Source organism: Cervus elaphus, chromosome 20, assembly GCF_910594005.1.
Source record: "Cervus elaphus chromosome 20, mCerEla1.1, whole genome shotgun sequence".
Classification (NCBI taxonomy): Eukaryota; Metazoa; Chordata; class Mammalia; order Artiodactyla; family Cervidae; genus Cervus; species Cervus elaphus.
The window spans coordinates 102,661,202-102,684,157 of record NC_057834.1 but is presented as its reverse complement, the minus strand read 5'-3'; the positions used below and the strand labels follow the sequence as shown (position 1 = coordinate 102,684,157).

At 40.0% G+C, this 22,956-nt stretch overlaps 1 protein-coding gene across 1 annotated transcript in view; it reads left to right on the top strand.

The window, feature by feature from the left end:
* Nucleotides 1–19,618: 19,618 nt before the first annotated feature.
* Nucleotides 19,619–22,956, top strand: part of ROR1 (receptor tyrosine kinase like orphan receptor 1) — a 457,745-nt gene continuing 454,407 nt past the window's right edge. Inside the window, exon 1 of the mRNA XM_043876205.1 lies at nucleotides 19,619–20,289. Coding sequence (XP_043732140.1) covers nucleotides 20,199–20,289 — 91 coding nt within the window. The 5' untranslated portion in view covers nucleotides 19,619–20,198. The remainder of the gene's footprint in view (nucleotides 20,290–22,956) is intronic.

The following is a 22,956-nucleotide window of genomic DNA, read 5'->3' as shown; positions in this document are numbered from 1 at the left end:
GTCTGAATGTCAATACAGCTCATCATCATTTCTAGACGACAAATCATAAACATGGTTGGCCCTCTGGACATGGCAGTTAACTGTGTGAGATGGAATAGTGGAAAATGGGTTGTATATGCAAACATGTATGGGTCCAGCTTTATATTATAATAAATGAGGCAGGCTTGGTGTCAGGGTCTGAGAGATGGTGGAGACCATGAAGACCTGAAGCCTCCCCACTGCCCTCCCTTGGTGAATGCTCAGTATTGCCATACCTGCTAACATTTTTCAAGCCAAGCAGTAAATTCAGATTTTTTTTTAGGTAAAAATCTCTAAAACTTTAAATGTTGACTTAAGTTTCTTAAAACACTATACATTTAGACTCTAAACATTTCAGAAGACCAAATATGGCCACCAGGCTACCATTTTGAGATCTCTGAATTAAGTGACTCTTTGAGCAGAACTTCTCTGTTCTCCATCTAGAAACTGTTTTTCCAGTAATCTCAGAGGTGTCCCTTTTTACAAAAGAACACTGGACTGTGAATTGGAAGACTGGGTAAGCTAACTCTATTTTTCTCAACTGCAAGATCAAGGGCAAACACTTAGCTTTGCTCATCTTCAGCTTTATAAAGTATCGATTCTTATTACATACACTTATCTGACTCATGGGTTAAATTCACCCAACTAATATTTATTGAAAATTTACTTGAGCATATCCTATTTTATTTATTTCTCAAGAAGGCCTTATGAGGTAGATATACTTAATATGAATGCAGAGGTAAGGAAACTGAGATTCTGCAAATGTTAAAGAAACTGCTTAAGGTCATGAAGCTCATTAGTGATGGAGTGGAGATTCAGACCAAATCTCATATTAAACTCTGCTTTCCATGAGGAGAGCAATTCTTAAAATAGATAAGGAACCATAATCCATTTAAATCATCATCTTAATCGACAACATTATTATGATATTTTCTTATCGGGCCCCTAGACACAGAGTTTACAAGTAGAATCTTATCTGGGCAAATTACTGTATCTCTTCTCTGGGCAAGTCACTGTATCTCTTGGTCTCAATTTTCTTAACTCTTAAGTTGGGGAAGTAAGACAGGAGGTGCAAATTCACTTAGAAGGTGTATTTCAAGGGCTGTATTTAGCCCAGAGATATCTTTGGGTAGGCCTAAATAAATTTTTATGTTTTTTTAAAAAACCTAGTTATTGAGGTAATACAACTGACATAAAATAAGGAGCACATATAAAATGTATGATCTGATAAATTTTGACACATGAACACAACCATGAAAACTGTCACAAAATCAAGATAATGAGCATATTCATCACCCCAAAACTTTCCTCATTTCCCTTGTTTAATCTATCCACTCCCTGTTCTGAAACAACGACCTGCTTCCTTTCACATTTGTTTGTATTTCCTAGAATTTTGTATAAAAGAATAAAAAAGAATATACTGGTTTGGGGGTCTGTCTTCTTTCACTCATTTGGGTCTTTATTTCTTTCCTTTGTGTGGGAATACCATGGTTTGTTTTATTACTCAGCTGTTGATAGATATTTGGGCTGTTCCAAATTGGGGCTATACAAATATACCTGCCCTGTCCAACCATGTATAATTTTTATGAACATATACTTTCATTTTTCTGGGTTAAAAGTCTAGGAGTTATATGATAGGTCCTATGTATTCTATGTTAAACTTTTAGGAAATTTCCAAATTGCTTTGTAAAGTTGTATCATTTGACACACCCACCAGCAGGGTATGAGAGTTCCAGTTTCTCCTCATCCTTGTCAACACTGAGATGAGCAGTCTCTCAAGTTCTCATTCTAATATGTATATGTGTGCTTGCATGTCAGTTGCTCAGTAATGTCCAACTCTTTGTAACCCCATGGACTGTACCCACCAGGCTCCTCTGTCCATGGAATTTTCCGGGCAAGAATACTAGATTGGGTTGCCATTTCCTATTCCAGGGGATCTTTCCGACCCAGGGATCAAATTCACGTCTTCTGCGTCTTCTGCATTGGTAGGCATATTCTTTACCACTGCATCACCTGGGAAGCCTAATATATATAGGTAGTGGTATCTTAATTTGGTTTTCATTTGAAGTTCTTTAATGATTAATGATATTGAGCATCTTTTTATTGCTTATTTGCCATTTTCATATCTTCTTTAGTAATGTGTCTGATTCTTTTGTGTGTTTTAATTATGTTGTTTATTTTCTTACTATTGAGGTTTGAGTGTTCATTATAAACTCTAGATTTAAGTCCTTTATCAGATATATGACTTGCAAGTATTCTCTCTCAGTCTGTGGCCTGTCTTCATTCTCTCAAAAGGATCCTTTAAAGAGCAAGAGTTTTTAATTTTGCTAACTTCAGATATATCAATTTATTATTTTATGGGTTGTGCTTTTGGTGATTAATTTAAAAATACTTGCCTACTGCAAGATCACAAAGATTTTCTCCTATATCTTCTACATGATTTTTCTACTTACTTAATTTTATATAATTTGAAAATTATTTGCCAACATCTCAAAGTTGGAAGATTTTATTTAAGATATTTGAATTTCCAGTTTCTTTTAGAAGGGAAGAGTTGGGTATACTGGGCTGCATTCCCAAGGATGGTGCTCCACTGGATTGAAATGATCCAGTCTACTGAGGTCCCATTGCCCTGGCTTCACTCCTTTGCATTCCTAACCTTGCTACTGTGAGTGCACAGAAGTATCACCCATGGCTAGGTGCCCTCTACCACTATTTGCAGTTTGAAACTTTGAAGATTTCTGTAAATCTTCCTTTTATTATTGCATATGATGCTTCTAGAGGTTAGGAGAGGGAATTACTCTGCAATGGATCTGGAATCAACTTGGAGATTCTGGAAGAATCACTGTACTATCTTTGACAATCTGGGGAAATTTTAAACATAGGTTAAGTCTGAAAGTTGTAATTGGACTCAGCTTTGGACATTGCCTATGCCTACATCTGACCTTCTCATTTGCTTTCTGCTGTATATTAAAATAGTTTATATATGGTAAGTATATTCCATAAAGTGCATATATCTTAATATGTGCAGCTTGATGAATTTTCAAAACTATAACTACCACTCCAATTATGATATACAGCATTCTCATCTCTGAGAATTTTCCTTCTGTCCCTCTCCAGTCTATCTGTGGGAGAGAGAGGAATGCAAGTTCCTCCTCCAGAGTCAGCCACTAATATAATATCTACTACAGCTGAATCATCTCTGTTCTTGAACTTCATAAAAATTGAACCATATAGTAAGTACTCTTTTGTGTCTGTCTTCTTTCTCTGAACATAGTATTTCTTGAGATCCATCCATGTCATTATATCCACCAGTAGTTTGTTCCTTTGAATTAGTGATCATATTCCATAGAACAAATATGCCTCATTTTTTATTTATTCATTTTTATGTTGGTGGACATTTGATTGTTTCCAGTGTCTTGCTTTTACGAATAAAGCTGCAATGAACATTGTTGTACAAATTGTGTACATAGATATTTATTTCCTTTTGGGTAAATATCTCAGAGTGAAATTACTGGATCATTAGGTAGGGGTATTTTTATCTTTACAAGATACTTTTAAAAAGTTTGCTACAGTCCTTGTAACATTTTTCACTCTCACCAGCAATTGATGAGAAACTCAGTGGCTCCCCCTTCTCTCAAAATTTGGTGTTTTTGTCTCTTTAATTTTTGCCATTCTCATGAATGTGAAATGGTAGCTCATTGTGATTTTAATTTGCATTGCCCTGTTAAACAATGATGTTGATCACTTTTTCTATCAGTTTATCGACCATTTAGTCAAAGGTGTTTTTTTTTGATGAGCAGATGCTTTTAATTTAGCTAAATTCTAATTTAATGGTTTTCTCTTCCACAATTACTGCTTTCTATGTCCTAAGAAATCCCTGCCTAGCCTATTTTCACAAAGATACTCATGTATATTTTATTCTAGGAGATTTACAGTTTTAATTTACATGAAAGCCTTGATTCAATTCAAACTATTTTTTCTTCATGGTGTAAAGTGCAGATCAAGGTTCACTTTTTCTCCAATTGGTACAGCACATGTTTTAGACTCCTTTTTTTCAATTGAATTATGTTGATTCCTTTGTAAAAAGAAAAAAATCAGTTGTTATTAAATATTTGTGAGAGCCTATTACTGGATTCTCTGTTCTGTTTCATTGGTATATTTTTCTGCCTTTATGACATATTTACATTGTTGAGCTTTTCAGTTCATGAGCATGATATAGCTCTCCCTCTCTTTAGGTTTTCTGTATTTTCTCTCTATAATATTTTGTAGCTTTTTAGTGTTGCAGCTGCTGTTTGGTTGCTAAGTCGTGTCCGATTCTTTGCGACCCCATGGACTGTAGCCCACCAGGTTCCTCTGTCCATGAGATTTCCCAGGCAAGAATACTGGACTGGGTTGCCATTTCCTTCTCCAGGAGATATTCCCAACCCGGGGATCAAACCTGCATCTACTGCCTGGCGGATGGATTCTTTACCACTGAATCACTTGGGAAGCCAGTTTTCTAGTATAGAAGTCTCTTTATTTCCTTCATGAAATTTATTCATAGGTATATACATTGGTGCTCTTACCAATGGAATTCATCTTAAAATTTTACTTCCAGTTGTTTCTTACTAATATATATAGGTATTCAATGGACTTTTTATATGATCATGTATACTTTGCTAAATTAACTTATCAAATTTATTAGTAGGATTTTTAAATTGTAGTTGCTAACTCTTTTATGTTTCTATATCCAAAATCACATTACCTCCAAATAAAGACAATTTTATTTTCTTTTCCCGCAATATTAATACCTTTTATTCCCTTTCTTGTCTTGTCATTGGCAAGCACTTTAATGTGATATTAAATAGAAATGGTAAAAGTGCACATCCTTGCCTTGCCCCTCACAGTAAGGGGAACATGTTCAATATTTCTTCACTAGCCATGATGTTTTCCTTAGATACCTCTTATCAGATTGAGGGGATTTTCCCTGGTGGCTCAGACAGTAAAGAATCTGCCTGCAATGTGGGAGACCGGATTTGATCCCTGGGTTGGGAAGATCTCCTGAAGAAGGCAAGGGCAACCCACTCCAGTATTCTGGCCTGGAGAATTCCATAGACAGAGGAGCCTGGCAGGCTACAGTCCATGGGGATCACAAAGAGTTGGACGCGACTGAGTGACTTTCACTTCACTTCACTTCATCAGATTGAGGAGGTTCTCTCTTATATCTAGTTTTATGAGATTTTTTAAAAAAAATAACAAATGGGTGCTGGATTTTTTCCAAGTGCTTTTTTTTTTTTTAAAAAAACTATTGAACTATTTAGATGATTTTATCGTCAAACCTGTTAATTGTATTGATTAGATTTGTGAATTATATTGTTTTAGAATGTCAAAACAACCTTGTATTACTGAGATATATACAACTTGGTCACAATATATTATCCTTTATATATTATCTTGCCAGTATTTTGTTAAAGAGTTTTATATATAGTTCATGAGAGATATTGCTTTGAATACTTCTTTTCTTGAATTATCCTTTATCAGGTTTTGGTGTTAGGGTCATGGTAGCTTATAAAATTGGAGAAGGCAATGGTACCCCACTCCAGTACACTTGCCTGGAAAATCCCATGGACGGAGGAGCCTGGTGGGCTGTAGTCCATGTGGTCGCTAAGAGTCGGACATGACTGAAGTGACTTAGCAGCAGCAGTAGCAGCTTATAAAATGACTTAGGAAGTGTTTTCTTCTCCTCTATTTTAAAAAAAAGTTTGTGTAAAATTGGTGTTATTTCTTCCTTAAGCATTTAATAGAATTCAGTTGTAAAGTCATCTAGACTAGGGGGTTTCTTTGTGGAGAGGTCTTAAATTAAGAATTCAATTTTGTTTCGTAGTTACATAACTATTTAAGCCTTTTATCAGATGTAAGTTGTGTTTTTCAGTGAATTTGTCTATTTGATCTACATTGTTTAATATGTTGATGAAGTTGTTCATAATAGCCCTTTACTGTCTATCTTGTTTTCACTTTTTTTTTTTGGCCATGCTGCAGCTTGTAGGATCTTAGTTCCCTGAGTGTGGATGGAATGAATCAAACCAAGTTTCTGGCAATTAGAGTACTGAGTCCTAACTGCTGGACTGCCAGGGAATTCCCTCTCTTTCATTCTTGATGTTGGTAATTTGTGGGGTCTTTCCTCTTATTTTTATTGATCAATTTTACTTATTTTTAGTGATCAATATAGCTTAGAATATAGTCCTTCTTGATGAATGTTTTTTAAATGCTTGAAAAGAATATACATGCATTAGTTTTTGGATATAGCATTCCATAAACATCTACTAAATCAAGTTGATTAATAGTGTTCAATTTTTTTATATCCTTACTAATTTTATTCTTTTTCTAGTAATTACTAAGAAGTATTCAAGTCTCCAATTATGATTGTTCATTTTCTGTTATATATTTGTTTTTATCATTTTTTGCTTCCCATACATATACTTTTAAGCTCCATTAATAGGAACACACACATAGAGGGACATATATACATAAACATAAAATTTAGAATTTTTATGTATTATTGATGAATTGATTCTTAGCATCTGAAATCCCTGTTTGTTTCTAACAATAGTCTTTGTTTTGAAGATTGTTTTGTCAAACAATAGTAAAGCCACCCTAATTTTCTTATTGTTGTGGTATACCTTCTTTGTTTTTGCTTTCAGCCTGTATTTTTGTATGTCAGCTGTGTGTATCTCTTGAATATAGCAAATATGAAATTTGCATTTCCTTTCCTCATTAACCTTAGAGTTTGTCTCCATAGAAGGAACTCTTCCACTAACCTTACAATAAGAGTTCCATTAAATTTTAAGCTACTGTCTAGTTACTTTGGATTCCTCATGCCAAAGGGCCAGTATGTCAGTTAAGGAGTTATCATCCTGATGGGAGTAACTGGGCTTGATTATCAGGAAAAGAATGCTGATTTTTTAGTTTAATTTTTATTTTATATTGAAGTATAGTTGATTTATAATATTATATTAGTTTTGGGTGTACAGCAAAGTGATTCAGTTATACATACACATATATCTATTTTTTTCAGATTCTTTTCCTGTATAAGTTTTTACAGAATATGGAGTAAAGTTCCTTGTTCTATACAGTGAGTCCTTGCTGATTATCTATTTTAAATGTAGTAATAGTAGGTATATGTTAATCTCAAACTCCTAATTTATCCCTGCATCCCACTTTTCTCCTTTGGTAACCATAAATTTATTTTTGAAATCTGTGAGTCTCTTTCTGCTCTGTAAATAGTTCATTTGTATCATTTTCAAGCATTTCACATATAAGTGATATCATATGATATTTGTCTCTCTCTATTTTACTTAGTATGATAGTCTAATATCATAATGGAAGCAACCTAAATGGAAGCAACCTAAATGTCCATCAACAGAGGGTTGGTTAAAGATGATGTGATACATATATACAATGGAATATTATTTGGACATAAAAAAGAATGAACTAATGTCATTTGCAGCAACATGGATGGACTTGGAGATTATCATAAGGATGCTGTGTTTTGAATAATGTGTCACAATTTATTACACATGTCATGACCACACAAAACCCTAGAGGTCTATCCTGTGATTCTTCTACTGAAGGTTGTGGTTAATTCCATATGAATTTTTCCACTACAGACATCCTCCAATAATATAGGATTGGCTTCCCTGGTAGCTCAAAGAATCCACCTGCAATACAGGAGACCCTGGTTCGATCCCTGGGTCAGGAAGTTCCCCTGGAGAAGGGATAGGCTACCCTCTCCAGTATTCTTGGGCTTCTCTGATAGATCAGATGGTAAAGAATCTGCCTGCAATGTGGGGGATCTGGATTTGATCCCTGGGTTGGGAAGATCCACTGGAGAAGGGCATGGCAACCCACTCGAGTATTCTTTTTTTTTTTTTTTCACTCGAGTATTCTTGCCTGGAAAATCCCCATGGACAAAGGAGCCTGGTGGGCTGCAACCCATGGGGTCCCAAAGAGTTGGACATGACTGAGTGACTAAGCACAGCATTGGTCATATGGGTCCAAGCAGCAGGACCACTTGCACTCCACTTGGGGAAGAGCTTTTTCTTTTATATATTTGTGATAGGGACCTTCTTCTTAAGGATATGCCTCTCCTTCAGCCAACTGAGTTCTGGTCAAGAAACTGGTCCTGGCCTGAAACCTGATAAAGTACCATGATTTTTTTTTTTTTTTTTTTAACTGGAGAAACTGCTTTCTACCTACTGATCATCCATCCTTGATTAATTTTGGCTGAATGGTTTGAACAATGCCCTTGTTGCCTGCCCATGTATTTTTCTCCTTGGGATGCTGTATTCCATTAAACATCTCCATAACTCTGTGAGCCAGGCTTCCCTGACTGCCCCTCCAACCTCACTACTCATCACAATAATTGTGTCCATGTTGTGTCTTTGGTTAAGCATTTCCACCTGGCCTTTATTTTGGGATATTATCATCCCTATTACTATCAACAATCCATATTCTTACAGCATCTCTTAACATCTGTTCTAGCCTTACAGAGGAGGGCCACTACTGAGCATCTCAGTGATTCTGGTATCCTCCTGTCATCTACCCCTCTTTCCCACACCTACTCCTTGATTTAGAACTCTTTTAATCCTTTCTTTCAATATTTCTCTTCATGATCTCAAATAAACAACATACAGCTACATCCGGATCAGTTTTAGTCATGGTCTGCTTATTTTCTATTTAATTGAAGTATAGTTGATTTACATTGTCATGTTAATTTCTGCTGTACAACAGTGATTAAGTTATACATATATATATATACATTCTTTTTAAAAATATTCTTTTCTATTATGGTTTATCATAGGATATTGAATATAGAACTCTGTCCTATACAGTAGGACCTTGTTTTTAGTCATTATCTATTCAACTTTCCACTATGAATCATGACCTCTGTTTCACCATCACCTCCCCACACACAACGCTGTATACTTCCCATTCTCCCATTCTCTCATATTGATTGTAATTTTGGTTGGATTCAGGGTTTGCAGTATGATGTCTATGTAATTTCTAGCTACAGCTAAACCATGTAACATACTATGTTTATTTTTCCTTTCTTTGTATAACCATTTTTTTGTACTCCATGGAGTTAATCATTGTTTATATTTGTTCTGTTTTCTACATGCTTATCACCAATTTCTCCCAAAACTTTTCCTAAAAAGCAAAAATTTCTCTTAGGCCTAAATTCAGCTAAGAATCTATCAGATGGTAATTTTTCTCCTAAAGTCTTCAGACCTGTTCCAGTCTTGGATAATTCTTCCTGATGAATTATTCAGTTTCCTTGCTCCAGTACTTGTTCTCTATCATACTAGAAATTCCTCTCCTCTTTTACCTAGATTCTAAGTATCCATTTTTGTTTGTTTGTTTATTTTCTGAAGAGCTGCCATATATCCTCTGATAGTATCCTTGGACAGGGTATATAGTAGACTAAAGACTTCCTAAAGATCCCCTTGTCCTAATCTCTAGAACCTGTTCTTTACATAGCAAATTCACTTCTTTACATAGCAAAAGAGACTGCAGATGTGACTAAGGATTTTGTGATGAGGAGATTATCCACTGGATTATCCAAGTGGGTCCTATGTAATCACGAAGGTCTTTATAAGAGTGAAGATGTAAAGATGAAGTGGAGAGTGATTTGAAGATGCTACACTGCTGGCTTAGAAGATGGTCATGACCCAAGGAGCACAGCTCTCAAAGCTGAGATAACCATATTGTCTCCTAGAGCTTTCAGAAGAAGCCAATACAATTGACACCTTGGTTTTAGCCTAGTAAAACTGACTTTGCACTTCTGGTCTACCAAACTAAGATAATAAATTGGTATTGTTTTAAACCACCAAGTTTGTGGTAATTTGTTACCGAGCCCATAGGAAACTAACACAGTGTATATATATGGAAGATGCTTTTGAGGATCTGCAGGTCGGCAGATGTTCTTCTCTCACTCCAAATGATAGTTTAGTTGAGTGTAGAATTCTAAGTAAAAAATAATTTACCTTCAGAATTTTGAAAGCATTTGTCCAAGCCTTTTATTTTTGTTTCAGACCTAATAATTATTTTAAATTTCCAGGACTATTGTTGTTCTCACATCTTTCTCCCTCTCCTCATCCCCTGCATCCTGTTCTTATTCCATAAAAGCAGCTTCTTCACTTATCGCTCTGAATGTGTGAACAAAAGAATGTGTGTGTGATTTTTCTTCTTCTTATTCCATTTCTTCCAAGTTACTTTTTTCTTATTTATTTTCATCTCTTATGTTTAAATCCTTTCTCTAAATGGTACTGTCAGCATATAGTACTTTGAAAGTTTATTGAGGCATCACTGACATACATACTTTAAACTGAATATATTTAAAGTATGCAATTTAAAAAATTTTAGTTTATTAATCTGTAGCTGATTTACCATGTTGTGTTAGCTTCAGTGTACTCCATCAGATTCTTTTCCATTATCAATATCATTATCAAATTTTCCATTTCCAACATCAGGTTATTACAAGATATTGAATATGGTTTCATGTGCTGTACAGTAAATCCTTGTTGTTTATCTATTTTATGTATAGTGATGTATATTAATCCCATACTCTTAATTTACCCATCGCCCACCTTCCTCTTTGGTAACCAGAGGTTTGTTTCCTATGGCTATAAGTCTGTTCTGTTTTTTAAAGAAGTTGATTTACATTATTTTTTAGATTCCACAAATGAGTGATACCATATTATATTTATCTTTCTCTGACTTACTTAACTTAGTATAATAATCTCTAGGTCCATCCATGTTGCTGCAAATGGCAATATTTCGCTCTATTTTTACAGGAGTATAATATTCTATTGTGCATATATACCACATCTTTATCTATTCCTCTGTTGAATGGACACTTAGTTAGCTGCCATGTCTTGGCTATTATAAACAATTTTGCTATGAACAATGGGGTGCATGTATTTTTTTGAATTAGAGTTTTTGTCTTCTCTGGATATATTCCCAGGAGTGAGATTGTTGGATTGTATGGTAATTCTATCTTTAGTTTTTTCTAAGGAACCTCTAGGCTGTTTTCCATAGTGACTGCATCAATTTACATTCCCACCAACAGTATAGAAGGGTTTTCTTTTCTCCACACCCTCTCCAGCATTTATTATCTATAGACTTTTTGATTAAGGCCATTCTGATCAGTGCAAAGTGATACCTCATTTTCATTTTGATTTGCATTTCTCTGTTGGCCATCTGTGTGTCTTTTTTGGAGAAATGTCTATTTAGGTCTTCTGCTCATTTTTAATTGTGTTGTTTGGCTTTTAAATATCAAGTTGCATGAGCAGTTAGAGTGTATAATTCGTGACCATGTCAGTTATCCATTTATTGCTCTCAGATCTGAGGGTACACTTCAATATATGCTGTATACTCAGTAATGGAATTTGTTTAAGCATTTCTCCTTTAATGTGATCATTTTTCATAGCCAGGTCTGGAGTGACATTGCTGGAGGAAGAGGCTTCTTGCAGTTTCCAGCATGGGCCAGGTGGGGTGGGTATGACAACGCAGGTGGAGGTGCCAAGAATCTACCTCTAACTTTGGCCTCTAATCTTTTTCACAGCCGCCTCAACATAGAAACCAAAGCTAGAATGTGGCCTGCATACAGTTACCTGTGGTCACACACTGAGAAGATGTTCCTACTGTCAGTCCCCACATCCCACCTGTGGCTCCAAGGTGTAAACGGCTACACACAGCACTGCAGCTCCCTCTGCAGACTTCACACTGCCCACATGTTCTAAAAGCCTCTTGTCCACACCTGCACCCAGACTCCCACTGCATGCTTATGTCATTAGTTGCTTTTAAGCAGAGCCCTATTGCTTGCTTTAGTCTGACCAATACAATAACCTTTGCTGCTGCCTGGTGGGCTGAACCATACCTTCTTCAGTGAGGTCTGAAGCTCTTTTAAGTTTCCTTCGAGTACTTTCCTTCAGTTCAGTTCAGTTCAGTCGCTCAGTCACGTCCGACTCTGCGACTCCATGAACCGCAGCACAACAGGCCTCCCTGTCCATCACCAACACCCAGAGTTTACCCAAACTCACATCCATTGAGTCCATGATGCCACCTAACCATCTCATCCTCTGTCGTCCCCTTCTCCTCCTGCCTTCAATCTTTCTCAACATCACGGTCTTTTCGAATGAGTCAGCTCTTTGCATCAGGTGGCCAAAACACTGGAGTTTCAGCAGCCCTAGGATAACGTATATAGTTTCCTTAAGTCTTATGGTTACTCTTTTATTATAGTTAATAATTAATAAATCTTAGAATTAGAATTAAACTTCCTCTGCTTAGTCTATGTTGTGGTTTCTCTCACCTGATTGGATCCAGACTGCTGCAGTGAGTTTTGACATACGTATATACTGTAAAACCATAACCACAATCAAGTCAGTAAACATATCAATCACTCCCCAAAGTGTCCTTATGCCTATTTGTCATCCATCCTTCCATTTCTCTGTCCCCAGGAGAACAATGATCTGTTTTTTGTCATCACAGATTAGTTTGCATTTGCTAGAGTTTTATATAAATTGAATCATGTTGTATATATTATTTTTTAAAAATCTAGCTTCTTTCACTCAGCATAATTATCTTTATATTCATCCAAATTATTATATATATCAATAATTTGTTGCTTTTTACTGATGAATAGTATTAATATTTCATTGTTGGGACACTGGAGCTAGTCTATCCTTTCTCCTGTTGATGGACATTTGGATTGTTTCCAATTATTGGCAATGAAAAAATAAAGCTGCTATGAAGTTTTGTGTGAAAGTCTTAGGGCATAAGTTTTCATTTGTCTTGGAAAAATACCTAGAAGTGGAATGGTGGGATCAAGTGGTAGATTAAAGTTAGCTCTTAACTGGAAAACTGTTTTCCAAAGTGATTGTACCATTTTACATTCCCATCAACAACATATGAAAGCTTTAATTGCTCCTCCTCCTTGCCAGCACTTGATATTATGGTTCATCTTTTTACCTTTAGCTACTCTAGTGAGTAGGTAGTAGCATTTCAACATGGTTTTGCTTTGAATTTCCTTGATTAGTAATGATGCTGAACATCTTTATGTTTTTTTTTGTCATCTATATATCTTCTTTGGTGGTTTTTTTCATATATTTTGCCCAATTTTAGAATTAGGTTGTTTCTCTTCTCATCATTGAGTTGTGAGTTCAGTTCAGTTCAGTTGCTCAGTCATGTCCGACTCTTGCAACCCCATGAACCGCAGCACGCCAGGCCTCTCTGTTCATCACCAACTCCCAGAGTTTACTCAAACTCATGTCCATTGAGTTGGTGATGCCATCCAACCATCTCATCCTCTGTTGTCCCCTTCTCCTCCCACCTTCAATCTTTCCCAGCATCGGGGACTTTTCAAATGGGTCAGCTCTTTGCATCAGGTGGCCAAAGTATTGGAGTGTCAGCTTCAACATCAGTCCTTCCAGTGAACACTCAGGACTGATCTCCTTTAGGATGGACTAGTTGGATCTCCTTGCAGTCTAAGGGACTCTCAAGAGTCTTCTCCAACACCATAGTTCAAAAGCATCAATTCTTCTGCGCTCAGCTTTCTTTATAGTCCAACTCTCACATCCATACATGACCACTGGAAAACCATAGCCTTGACTAGATGGGCCTTTGTTGGCAAAGTAATATCTCTGCTTTTTAATGTGCTGTCTAGGTTGGTCATAGCTTTTCTTCCAAAGAGTAAGCATCTTTTAATTTCATGGCTGCAATCACCATCTGCAGTGATTTTGGAGCCCCCAAAAATAAAGTCTGATACTGTTTCCACTGTTTCCCCTTCTATTTGCCATGAAGTGATGGGACCAGATACCATGATCTTAGTTTTCTGAATGTTTAGCTTTAAGCCAACTTTTTCACTCTCCTCTTTCACTTTCATCAAGAGGCTCTTTAGTTCTTCTTCACTTTCTGCCATAAGGGTGGTGTCGTTTGCATATCTGAGGTTATTGATGTTTCTCCCAGCAATCTTGATTCCAGCTTGTACTTCATCCAGTCCAGCATTTCTCATGATGTACTCTACATATAAGTTAAATAAGCAGGGTGACAATATACAGCCTTGACGTACTCCATTTCTTATTTGGAACCAGTCTGTTGTTCCATGTCCAGTTCTAACTGTTGCTTCCTGACCTGCATACAGATTTATCAAGAGGCAGGTCAGGTGGTCTGGTATTCCCATCTCTTTCAGAATTTTCCACAGTTTATTGTGATCCACACAATCAAAGGCTTTGGCATAGTCAACAAAGCAGACACAGATGTTTTTCTGGAACTCTCTTGCTTTTTCGATGATCCAGCAGGTGTTGGCAATTTGATCTCTGGTTCCTCTGCCTTTTCTAAATCCAGCTTGAACATCTGGGAAGTTCACGGTTCCCATATTGTTGAAGCCTGGCTTGGAGAATTTTTAGCATTACTTTACTAGTGTGTGAGATGAGTGCAATTGTGTGGTAGATTGAACATTCTTTGGCATTGCCTTTCTTTGGGATTGGAATGAAAACTGACCTTTTCTAGCCCTGTGGCCACTGCTGAGTTTACCACATTTGCTGGCATATTGAGTGGAGCACTTTCACAGCATCATCTTTTAGGATTTGAAATAGCTCAGCTGGAATTCCATCACCTCCACTATCTTTGTTCACAGTGATGCTTCCTAAGGCCCACTTGACTTTACATTCCAGGATGTCTGGCTCTAGGTGAGTGATCACACCATCATGATTATCTGGGTCGTGAAGATAAGGTCAGCACAACTGCGCAAGGCGGTTGCACAGCACTGGAGCAGCTGAGAAGAGATACCCCACGTCCAAGGTCAGAGAAACCCCAGTAAGATGGTAGGAGGAGTGAATTTTGCATTTAGAATCAAACCCCATTCCCACCAGAGGCTTTAAGAGGGCTCAAACAAACCTTGTGTGCACCAGGACCCAGAGACCCCACAGAGACTGAGACAGAACTGTGTCTGAGTGTCTCCTGTGGAGGTACAGGTCAGCAGTGGACTGCTGCAGGACAGGGGCTCTGGGTGCAGCAGACTTGGGTATGGTCTAAGCCCTCTTGGAGGGGGTCGCCATTAACCCCACCATACAGCTGCCAGAACTTACACAGGACTGGGAAATAGACTCTTGGAGGGCACAAACAGAACCTTGTGCACCAGGGCCCAGGAGAAAGGAGCAGTGACCCCACAGGAGACTGGCCCAGACTTGTCTGTGAGTGTCCAGGAATCTCCAGCAGAGGCGTGGGTCAGTGGTGGCTTGCTGCAGGGTTGGGGACACTGAGAGTAGCAGTATATGCATGGGACCTTTCGAAGGAGGTCGCCATTATCTTCATTACCTCCACCATAGTTTGGCCCCAGGTAAATAGCAAGGAGGGAACACAGCTCCACCTATCAACAGAAACTTGGATTAAAGATTTACTGAGTTGTAAGAGTGCTTTGTATATTCTATATGCAAGTCCCTAGTCAGATATATGCTTTGCTAATATTTTATTCTAGATGGTGGTTTACCTTTTTATTTTCATAGCAATGTCTTTCAGAAAGCAATAGCTTTTAATTTTGAAGAAATATAACTTATCATTATTTTCTTTTACAGTTCATGGCTTTTGTGTCTTCTTTAATAAATCTTCACCAAACCCAAGACTGCTAAGATTTTCTTCTGTATTTTCTTTCAGAAGTTTTATAGGGTATAACATCTTGGTACTAGTTACAATCCCTTACTGTTCTTGAATTTCTTGTTAATGAGCTGATGGAGATACTAAAATGAGGAGATGTTAAACACATACGATATCTCAGAGGTATCGCATGGACAAGAAGAGCATAACATTGGGGCATGTGTCTTTTTATCAGATTTTTATTCCTATACAAATGGACCTGTGAAGCTCCTGGAACAAAATATATGAAACCAAGATTATGCTAGAAATCCAACCTGTGTCATCACCATATTTATGCCCTTCTCTCACCACATAATGTAGAAGTTTGGAGAAAAAAAAAATAAGTGACTTATTGAATAGGTACCATGCTATACACTGTGTTGAGATTTTATAGTCAAGGTATGTAATATATAATTTTATATTTAAAATAACTTTGTAGGATTGGGTCTATCATTATCTCTATTTTTTCTGATGAGAATATTATACCATTAAGAAGTAAAATGATTTGTTCAGGTCATCTAGCCAGGTCTGTCTAGTGCTAGGGCCCCTGTTCTTAATCACTAATTATGATATCTCATAAATATTGGTTGCTTACCGTGTGATAAGCACTGGGCTAAATTTTTTACAAGTGTTAACTAATTTAATCTTTAGAACAAAGTTAGATGGTGACTATTACAGAGATTCAAGCTCTCGCAGCGATTAGGTACAAACCTCGGATTTGAATCCATGTTATCTGGCTCCCGAGTCCTCACGTGTAACCATCATTCTACTTGGTTTCTCCAAGATGAAAAATTAATGGCTGTATTTGTTGGTAAGTCAAGCAAATGCCCCATGTGAATCTCTCTCTGCAACAACTTTTCAAAATATATGGCAGTTTCTTCTGTGTTCTCCTTTGCACTTGACCCCATTGATTTGTCACTATCCTGCACATTTTCCACCTTCCCACTGTGACTTACCACAGTTGTGCCTTCCAAATGTCCACAGTAATAATTCACAGAGCCATGAGTGTGTGCTCCTGGGAGAGGTAATGGTGGATGGTGGTCTCCCTCAGCAGCAGAACCTCAGCAGGTACCTCATAGCTGCAGCCACGACTCTGAAGACAGTGGCTCCTCCTGGATTATCTGATCGATTTGCATCAATGACTGGAGTGGTTAAGGGAGAGGGCAGGGCCATAGTAGGTCTGCAAGATGAGCATTTCTATTGCTTGTATCTTTTTTTACACATCCCACTACTTGGGTATAATGTAGAGAGAGATTTGACTTAGGCTTGATTTCTACCTTTTTGCCTTGATTTTGTGGTTTTGCGCAACTTTTTTTTTTTTTTTAAGAGTGATAAAAAACATTTGTTAAGCAAATGCTCAGTATCCGGCCCTGTGCTAAACACTTCACATTTTTTATTTAACTGAAATTTCCCATTCTGTGAAGTACATATTTGTATTTTCTTTTAACTAATGAAAGAAATTAAGCAACTTTGGGGCAAATCTCTTCACCTTGTTTTACTTTAGTTTCTTTGTGAAAAATAAAGATAACACTGATCTCATAGGAATTTTGATGGTCTAAGTAAGCTCAGGGGTTCCCCAGGTGGCATACTGGTCAAGAGTCTGCCTAAAATTGCAGGAGATGCAGGAGACACGGATTCAATCCCTAGGTTGGGAAGATCCCCTGGAGTAGGAAATGGCAACCTACTCTAGTACTCTTGCCTAGAAAATTCCATGGACAGAGGCGCCTGGTGGGCTACAGTCCATGGGATCATAAAAGAGCCAAACACAATTTAGTGATTAAACAACAACAACAAAATAGTATAGCTAAATTTCTAGGGATCTGGGATGACTGAGGGAGTGCTTACCCAGGTCTGGACTGGTTGATGCAGTTTGCAGTTTTGGCTGTGGCCAGCTGTGGGACCTTGGGTAAGGGAGTGTCACGTTCCTGACTCCCAGGTTTCTCCTATATAAAATGTTAAGGGGGGTAATTTCCAGGGCCTTTTCCAGCTGTCACATTCCTCACATCTATGATTCTGTGATTAAGTTCCTGAAAAGCTTAAGTACTGATAAAAGTGCCATTAAGTTCTGTATACTCAGCACTGGCAGCCGTCTGTTACCTGAGATACCTGGGCCGAGCCGTTATGGGGTGGGGTTTGGGGGCAGGGTGAGTGGACAGGAAAGGCTCCTTGTCTGACAACTGAGTGTGTTTTGTAGACGATGGAAGATGGTGTAGCAAGCCAGGATTCTCAGTGTCCTGAGATTCCTCTGATTTCTGGGCCATGGTATATTGAGGCTGACCATCAAAGACAGTTTTCTAACAAGAGAACCTTGTGCAGTAAGTTCCTCAGGCAAGTGACAGGAGATAATTGAGATAGGGTTGAATGGGTCTCAGGCAGAGAAACTTGAGGACAGACCTATCTGGGTGATAAACTGGTTGACCCAAGAGGCCTCTCTGTCCATCATTCCTTGACCTCAGGTCAGAGTGATAGAAAGGGGGAAGGCTACCAGGGCAGCTGGAGACACTCTTGCTCTGAAGTCCTGAGAAGAATAAGTGACTGTTTGTCCCACATGGGTTAGTCATTCACCTGCCTGAAGGCAGAGGGCCTCGAGCCTACAGTCAAGGATCTGCTGGGACGTAATTTGGGCTACAAAGTCCTTGCCTTCAATGAGGTGACTGCTCATTATAAAATCCTAAAACTAGGTTCTTAGAGGCTAATGCTGCAGCGATTATGACTACTGACCATCACTAAGTGCTTATTGTAAGCCAGGCTTTGGCCAAGAGCTTTCAGGCTCATCATGGTAAAGAGACTGAGTCTTTTTTTTTTTTTTTAATACTCTTATTTATTTGGCGATGTTCCTTATGGCATGCAGGATCTTCATTGGTCGATTGTGGGATCTATTAATAATTCCCTGACCAGGGATCAAACCCAGGCCCCTTGCACTGGGAATGAAGAATCTTAGCCACTGGACCACCAGGGAAGTCCCAAGAGACTGAGCCTTGGCTTGGCCATCCATTATCTGTGTGACTCTAGGGAAGTCACTTACTCTTTTTTTGCATTTCAATCTCTAAAACTGTATTATGATGATAATCTATGTAAAAGTGCAAAGAGACAAAAATTTGTGATGACTTTTTTTTAAGTGCCAATGGAAGATGCAGGAGCAAATGCACACAAAGCACTAGGCAAAGAGGTATTTAGTACGTGATTATTTATACTGTGGGTTTCTCTGTGTTCCTCTAGGCCAACACTAGTTGGTGCCCCTTTTTGCTCTTGCATCCTCATAGCCTAAAGCAGGGCCTGGAACACAGCAGGTGCTCAACACTCTATATGATCAAAGGCCCTCTCCACAAGGTCATGAGCATTTATGCATCACAAAATTCCCAGTGCTTAACTAGGAGAAATGGACAAAAACATACTGTTAGTAGGAGACTTTAATGATCCCCTTGGTCAAGCAGCTGGAAAAAAAAAAAAAAAAAAAGCAAAGGCACAGAAGGCCTAAGTAACATCATAAATACCAGGTCAAACTAAGATCGTTACCTACCTCCAATTCTGAAGACAGAAAAACACCTTTGAAGAGACCAAGGTGACATTGACAGAAACTGACTACAAAGAAAACTTCAGTAAGTCTCCAAAAGGAAACGGTACAGATGACTTTGATTTCAATGCAGTGAAACTAGAAATTGAAGACAAAAATGAGAAACCATAAATCACTTTATGGGTCAAAGAGAAACTCAAAAGGGAGATTGCATGGTATCACTAAATGTTCTATTACCCAGGGTTACACAGCTAACAGCGGAAAAACTGAGATCGCTATCTGTGACTCCTAACTAAGTCATTCAGCTACCGGTTTGTGAGCCAGATAAACCTCCCCGAGCCTCAGTTTCCCTTTCTGTCAAGTGGCCCCGAGGTCCCCCCCGCTGCTCAATTCCGGCTGCAGGTTTGAGGTGTCGTGGGGGAGGGGAGGTGGGCTTGCTGGAGGCGCGGAAACAACTCTCGGGACGTCCGGAGGGTGCGGGTGTTGAAAGGCGGCAGCAGAGGGCGCTGGGTCGCCGGCCTGGGTTCGCCTCTGCCATTGGTTGGGGCCCAGGCGCTGGGCTGGAGAGTTGGTGGAAAGTGACAAGTTGAGGGAGGCTGAGTGCAAGACTGCCAGCGCGCAGAGCGGGAGGAGCCGCCGCGGCCGCCACGGAGGGAGCCCCGGGACGGCAGCCCCCGGGCGCAGGGCGCGCTCTTCTCAGAGTCCGCGCGGGCGAGACTCGCCCTCCGCGAGTGCGACCCCGACAACCCGCGACTGAACTGACTGTCCGGCCGCGGCGAGGCTGCAGCGAGAGGGCTGGGGAGGGACCGCGCTTACGGGGTCCTGAGCGGCCGGGCGAAGGCGAAGGAGCAGGTTAGACGGACAAAGAACTTCGCAGACGCCCCTGGCATCCTGCGGGGAGAGCGACCGGGACGAGGTGGCTGGGACCCCGGGCAGAACCCGTGGATGTTCTGCGCGCGGCCTGGGAGCCGCCGCCGCCGCCGCCGCGAGAGGAGGAATGCACCGGCCGCGCCGCCGCGGGGCGCGCCCGCCACTCCTGGCGCTGCTGGCCTCGCTGCTGCTGGCGGCGCGCGGGGCCACTGCCCAAGGTAAGAGGCGCATCGGCCAGTTTGCGGGCCCGTCCGGCCCCGGCCAACCTCCAGCCGATTCGTCCGGCACTGGGTAGACGGGAAGCTCCGTGCGCGCCTCCGGGGGCGGCCGGCGTCCCGTCGGGTGACTCTCCAGCGCGACCTCAGGCGCCGGGGAGACAGGCGAGGATTCACCCGCGAACCTCGATGCGGGCCGGAGGTGCTCCCGGGACTTATTTCCCGGCGCCCAACCTCAGTTGTCAGCCCTGGGACAGCGTGGAGGGGTTGGGGTTCGTGGGGCGACGGGATGCTTTTCGTCTCCCCATCTCTCGTTGGACCCCTAAATGCGCTTCAACTAGTGTTCAAGTCCATCCTGCTCCCAAATCGCAGCGGTCCTGGAGAGCGTGGCCAGAAGGGAGTTTGTATTTTCAGGGGTGCCTGCGAGAGTCTGTGTCGTCCGAAGACCGACTCAAACAAAAGCTCTGTCCTCCTGGGGCTCGGGCGGCCTCGCATCTCCACGGTGCCCGACTCGCCGGGCTTCTGGAGGGTCACGATGGAGGCCACAACGTGTGCGCTGCCGCCGCCGCTACTTTGTGCAAAATGTGCTGTCAGGCCTGCCGCTCCTAAGTGCACGTGTGTGTGTGTGTGTGTGTGTGTGTGTGTGTGTGTGTGTGTTACGAACAAGAGGGGAAAAGCCAGCTAATGCATACTTGATTTTGGTAATCTCCAAAGACAATCGCAACGGTTAGAGAAAGACTTCACGAAAGCTCCGGCGTCTTAGTTCGCTGCGGGAAGCTGGGATCCTTGCTGAGTCTGAGCCGGTACACAATGAGAGGGAAGAGCCGGGTTGCGCCTGTGGAGACAACCGATTCATTCTTTGGAGGTTGGAGGGGGAAAGTTGATTAAAGTCTCCAGGGTCTTGGGCCTCACTTTTAACATGCATCCCTTGAGGGAGTATTGGAGACCCTGAATTCTTCCCTCCCTCCCTCCCAGCCCCAACCTATGCTCTTTTATCATGCATCTTTCATTTTTAAGTTAACGCTGTGCTTTTAGGGAGAAAAAAGGCTCTGGGCTATTTAGCAGTTGAGGGGAAGAGATCTGTTCCCTACATGGACAATGACTGCAGAATTAGTTTGGACTAAAATCTAGCTAATATTTTTTTTCGTAGTAGAAAAACACACTCTGGAAGGAAGTTGTGTGTGAATTTTAATTTCTTAGAGATGTCTTTGGGGAAGTGGGAACCGCATTTTCCGAGGATGATTCTGAAACTGATCCTATAGTGTGGTTGTGCTAATCTGGAGACTCCTCCGGGGTAAATACAACTCCTAATTGTAATTAAGATGTACATCAGCAGGGAGTGCACCTTCCTGATGAAAAATCCTAATGAAATGTAAACAGCTTGGTCACATGGATATTTGCTTCCTTGATGCCAAACATCTGGTTCCATGCCACACACCTGGGTGAAGAGTAAAAAATGGGCCATACTGCCTACAACACTGTAAACAGTCGTGATGTCAGGTTGCAGGGTGAATTGAGGTGGAGATAACCAGGGTGATTCTAGCAAGGCAAGGCTTCTAGCTTGGGGCCTTGATTATTTCAGTTATATCCTCTGTCTACTCCTTTCCTCCTATATAACCTTTCAGCAATTGATGCTTTTAGATCATGGGGAAGAACCAAGGAGAGGACATGTTGGTCCATTGTACCTTTCCTTCTTAATCTGTCTTTAAATAAACGTCCAGACAATCATTTTGTAATCATTGTAGACAATTGTAATGTAGACACTGTAATCATTGTAACAAAATTAATTTTGTAAGCAGTCACCCAAATTCTATCTTGTTTAACTGTCTACAAGCTTAAACAACTTAAAATTTCTCGCAAATTTATTGTTTCTTTGTCTAAAAAGTATAAAAGTTGCTACTTCTTGGGTTCCATTTCTGTGGAACCTCCATATGTATGAATTAAAATTGTTTCTTTTTCTCCCATTAAAATTTATCTTTTTTTTTTTTTCAAAGAGCATTGCCTATCCTGAACTCTTCAATAATGACCTAAAATCCGTTATTACTGTCTTATTTATTGTCTAATAAATCCCTTTCCACTTCTGTGAATGCTTGATCTTTTCTCTGGGGACAAATTTTCTAGTGGAACTCAGATTTATTCTTGTCTGATCCAAGATTCTCAAGGTAACTCAGCCAGAGGCTCAGGAAATCAGCCTAAAGGGAGATATGTTACATTTATTTATTTTAAAAAATGCTCAGCATTTCTCCCATCACTTCTCTCTTTTGTTAGCCAGAAGTAGCAAACCTTTACATTTATTTTTTTCTGTCCTGTTCATTGTTTTCTCCCCATCGACCTCTTACCTATCCAGAGCTAAAACTCTCTAAGAAACTGAAGCCTTGATAATTGTACCCAGAGTTCAGGGCATATAGAACCCACTCTGGCCTCTCAGAGTCTTATAGATTCTGTGGTTTGGCTGCTTGGAGTCAGAGGGTGGTGGCCTGCTACTGTTTGCTGTCATTCTGTAAACTTTCCAAAGCTGTTTTAATAGGTGCCTGTTCTGTCTGCTTCTAGAATCAGAGTCTCTTGAGGGCAGTAAGACTGTTAGCTTGCTAGTGAAAACACCGGGGACCAAGCTATTCAGCCCCATCATTATTGGAGACACCTGAAGATCTCCCTGGGGGAGCCACGTTG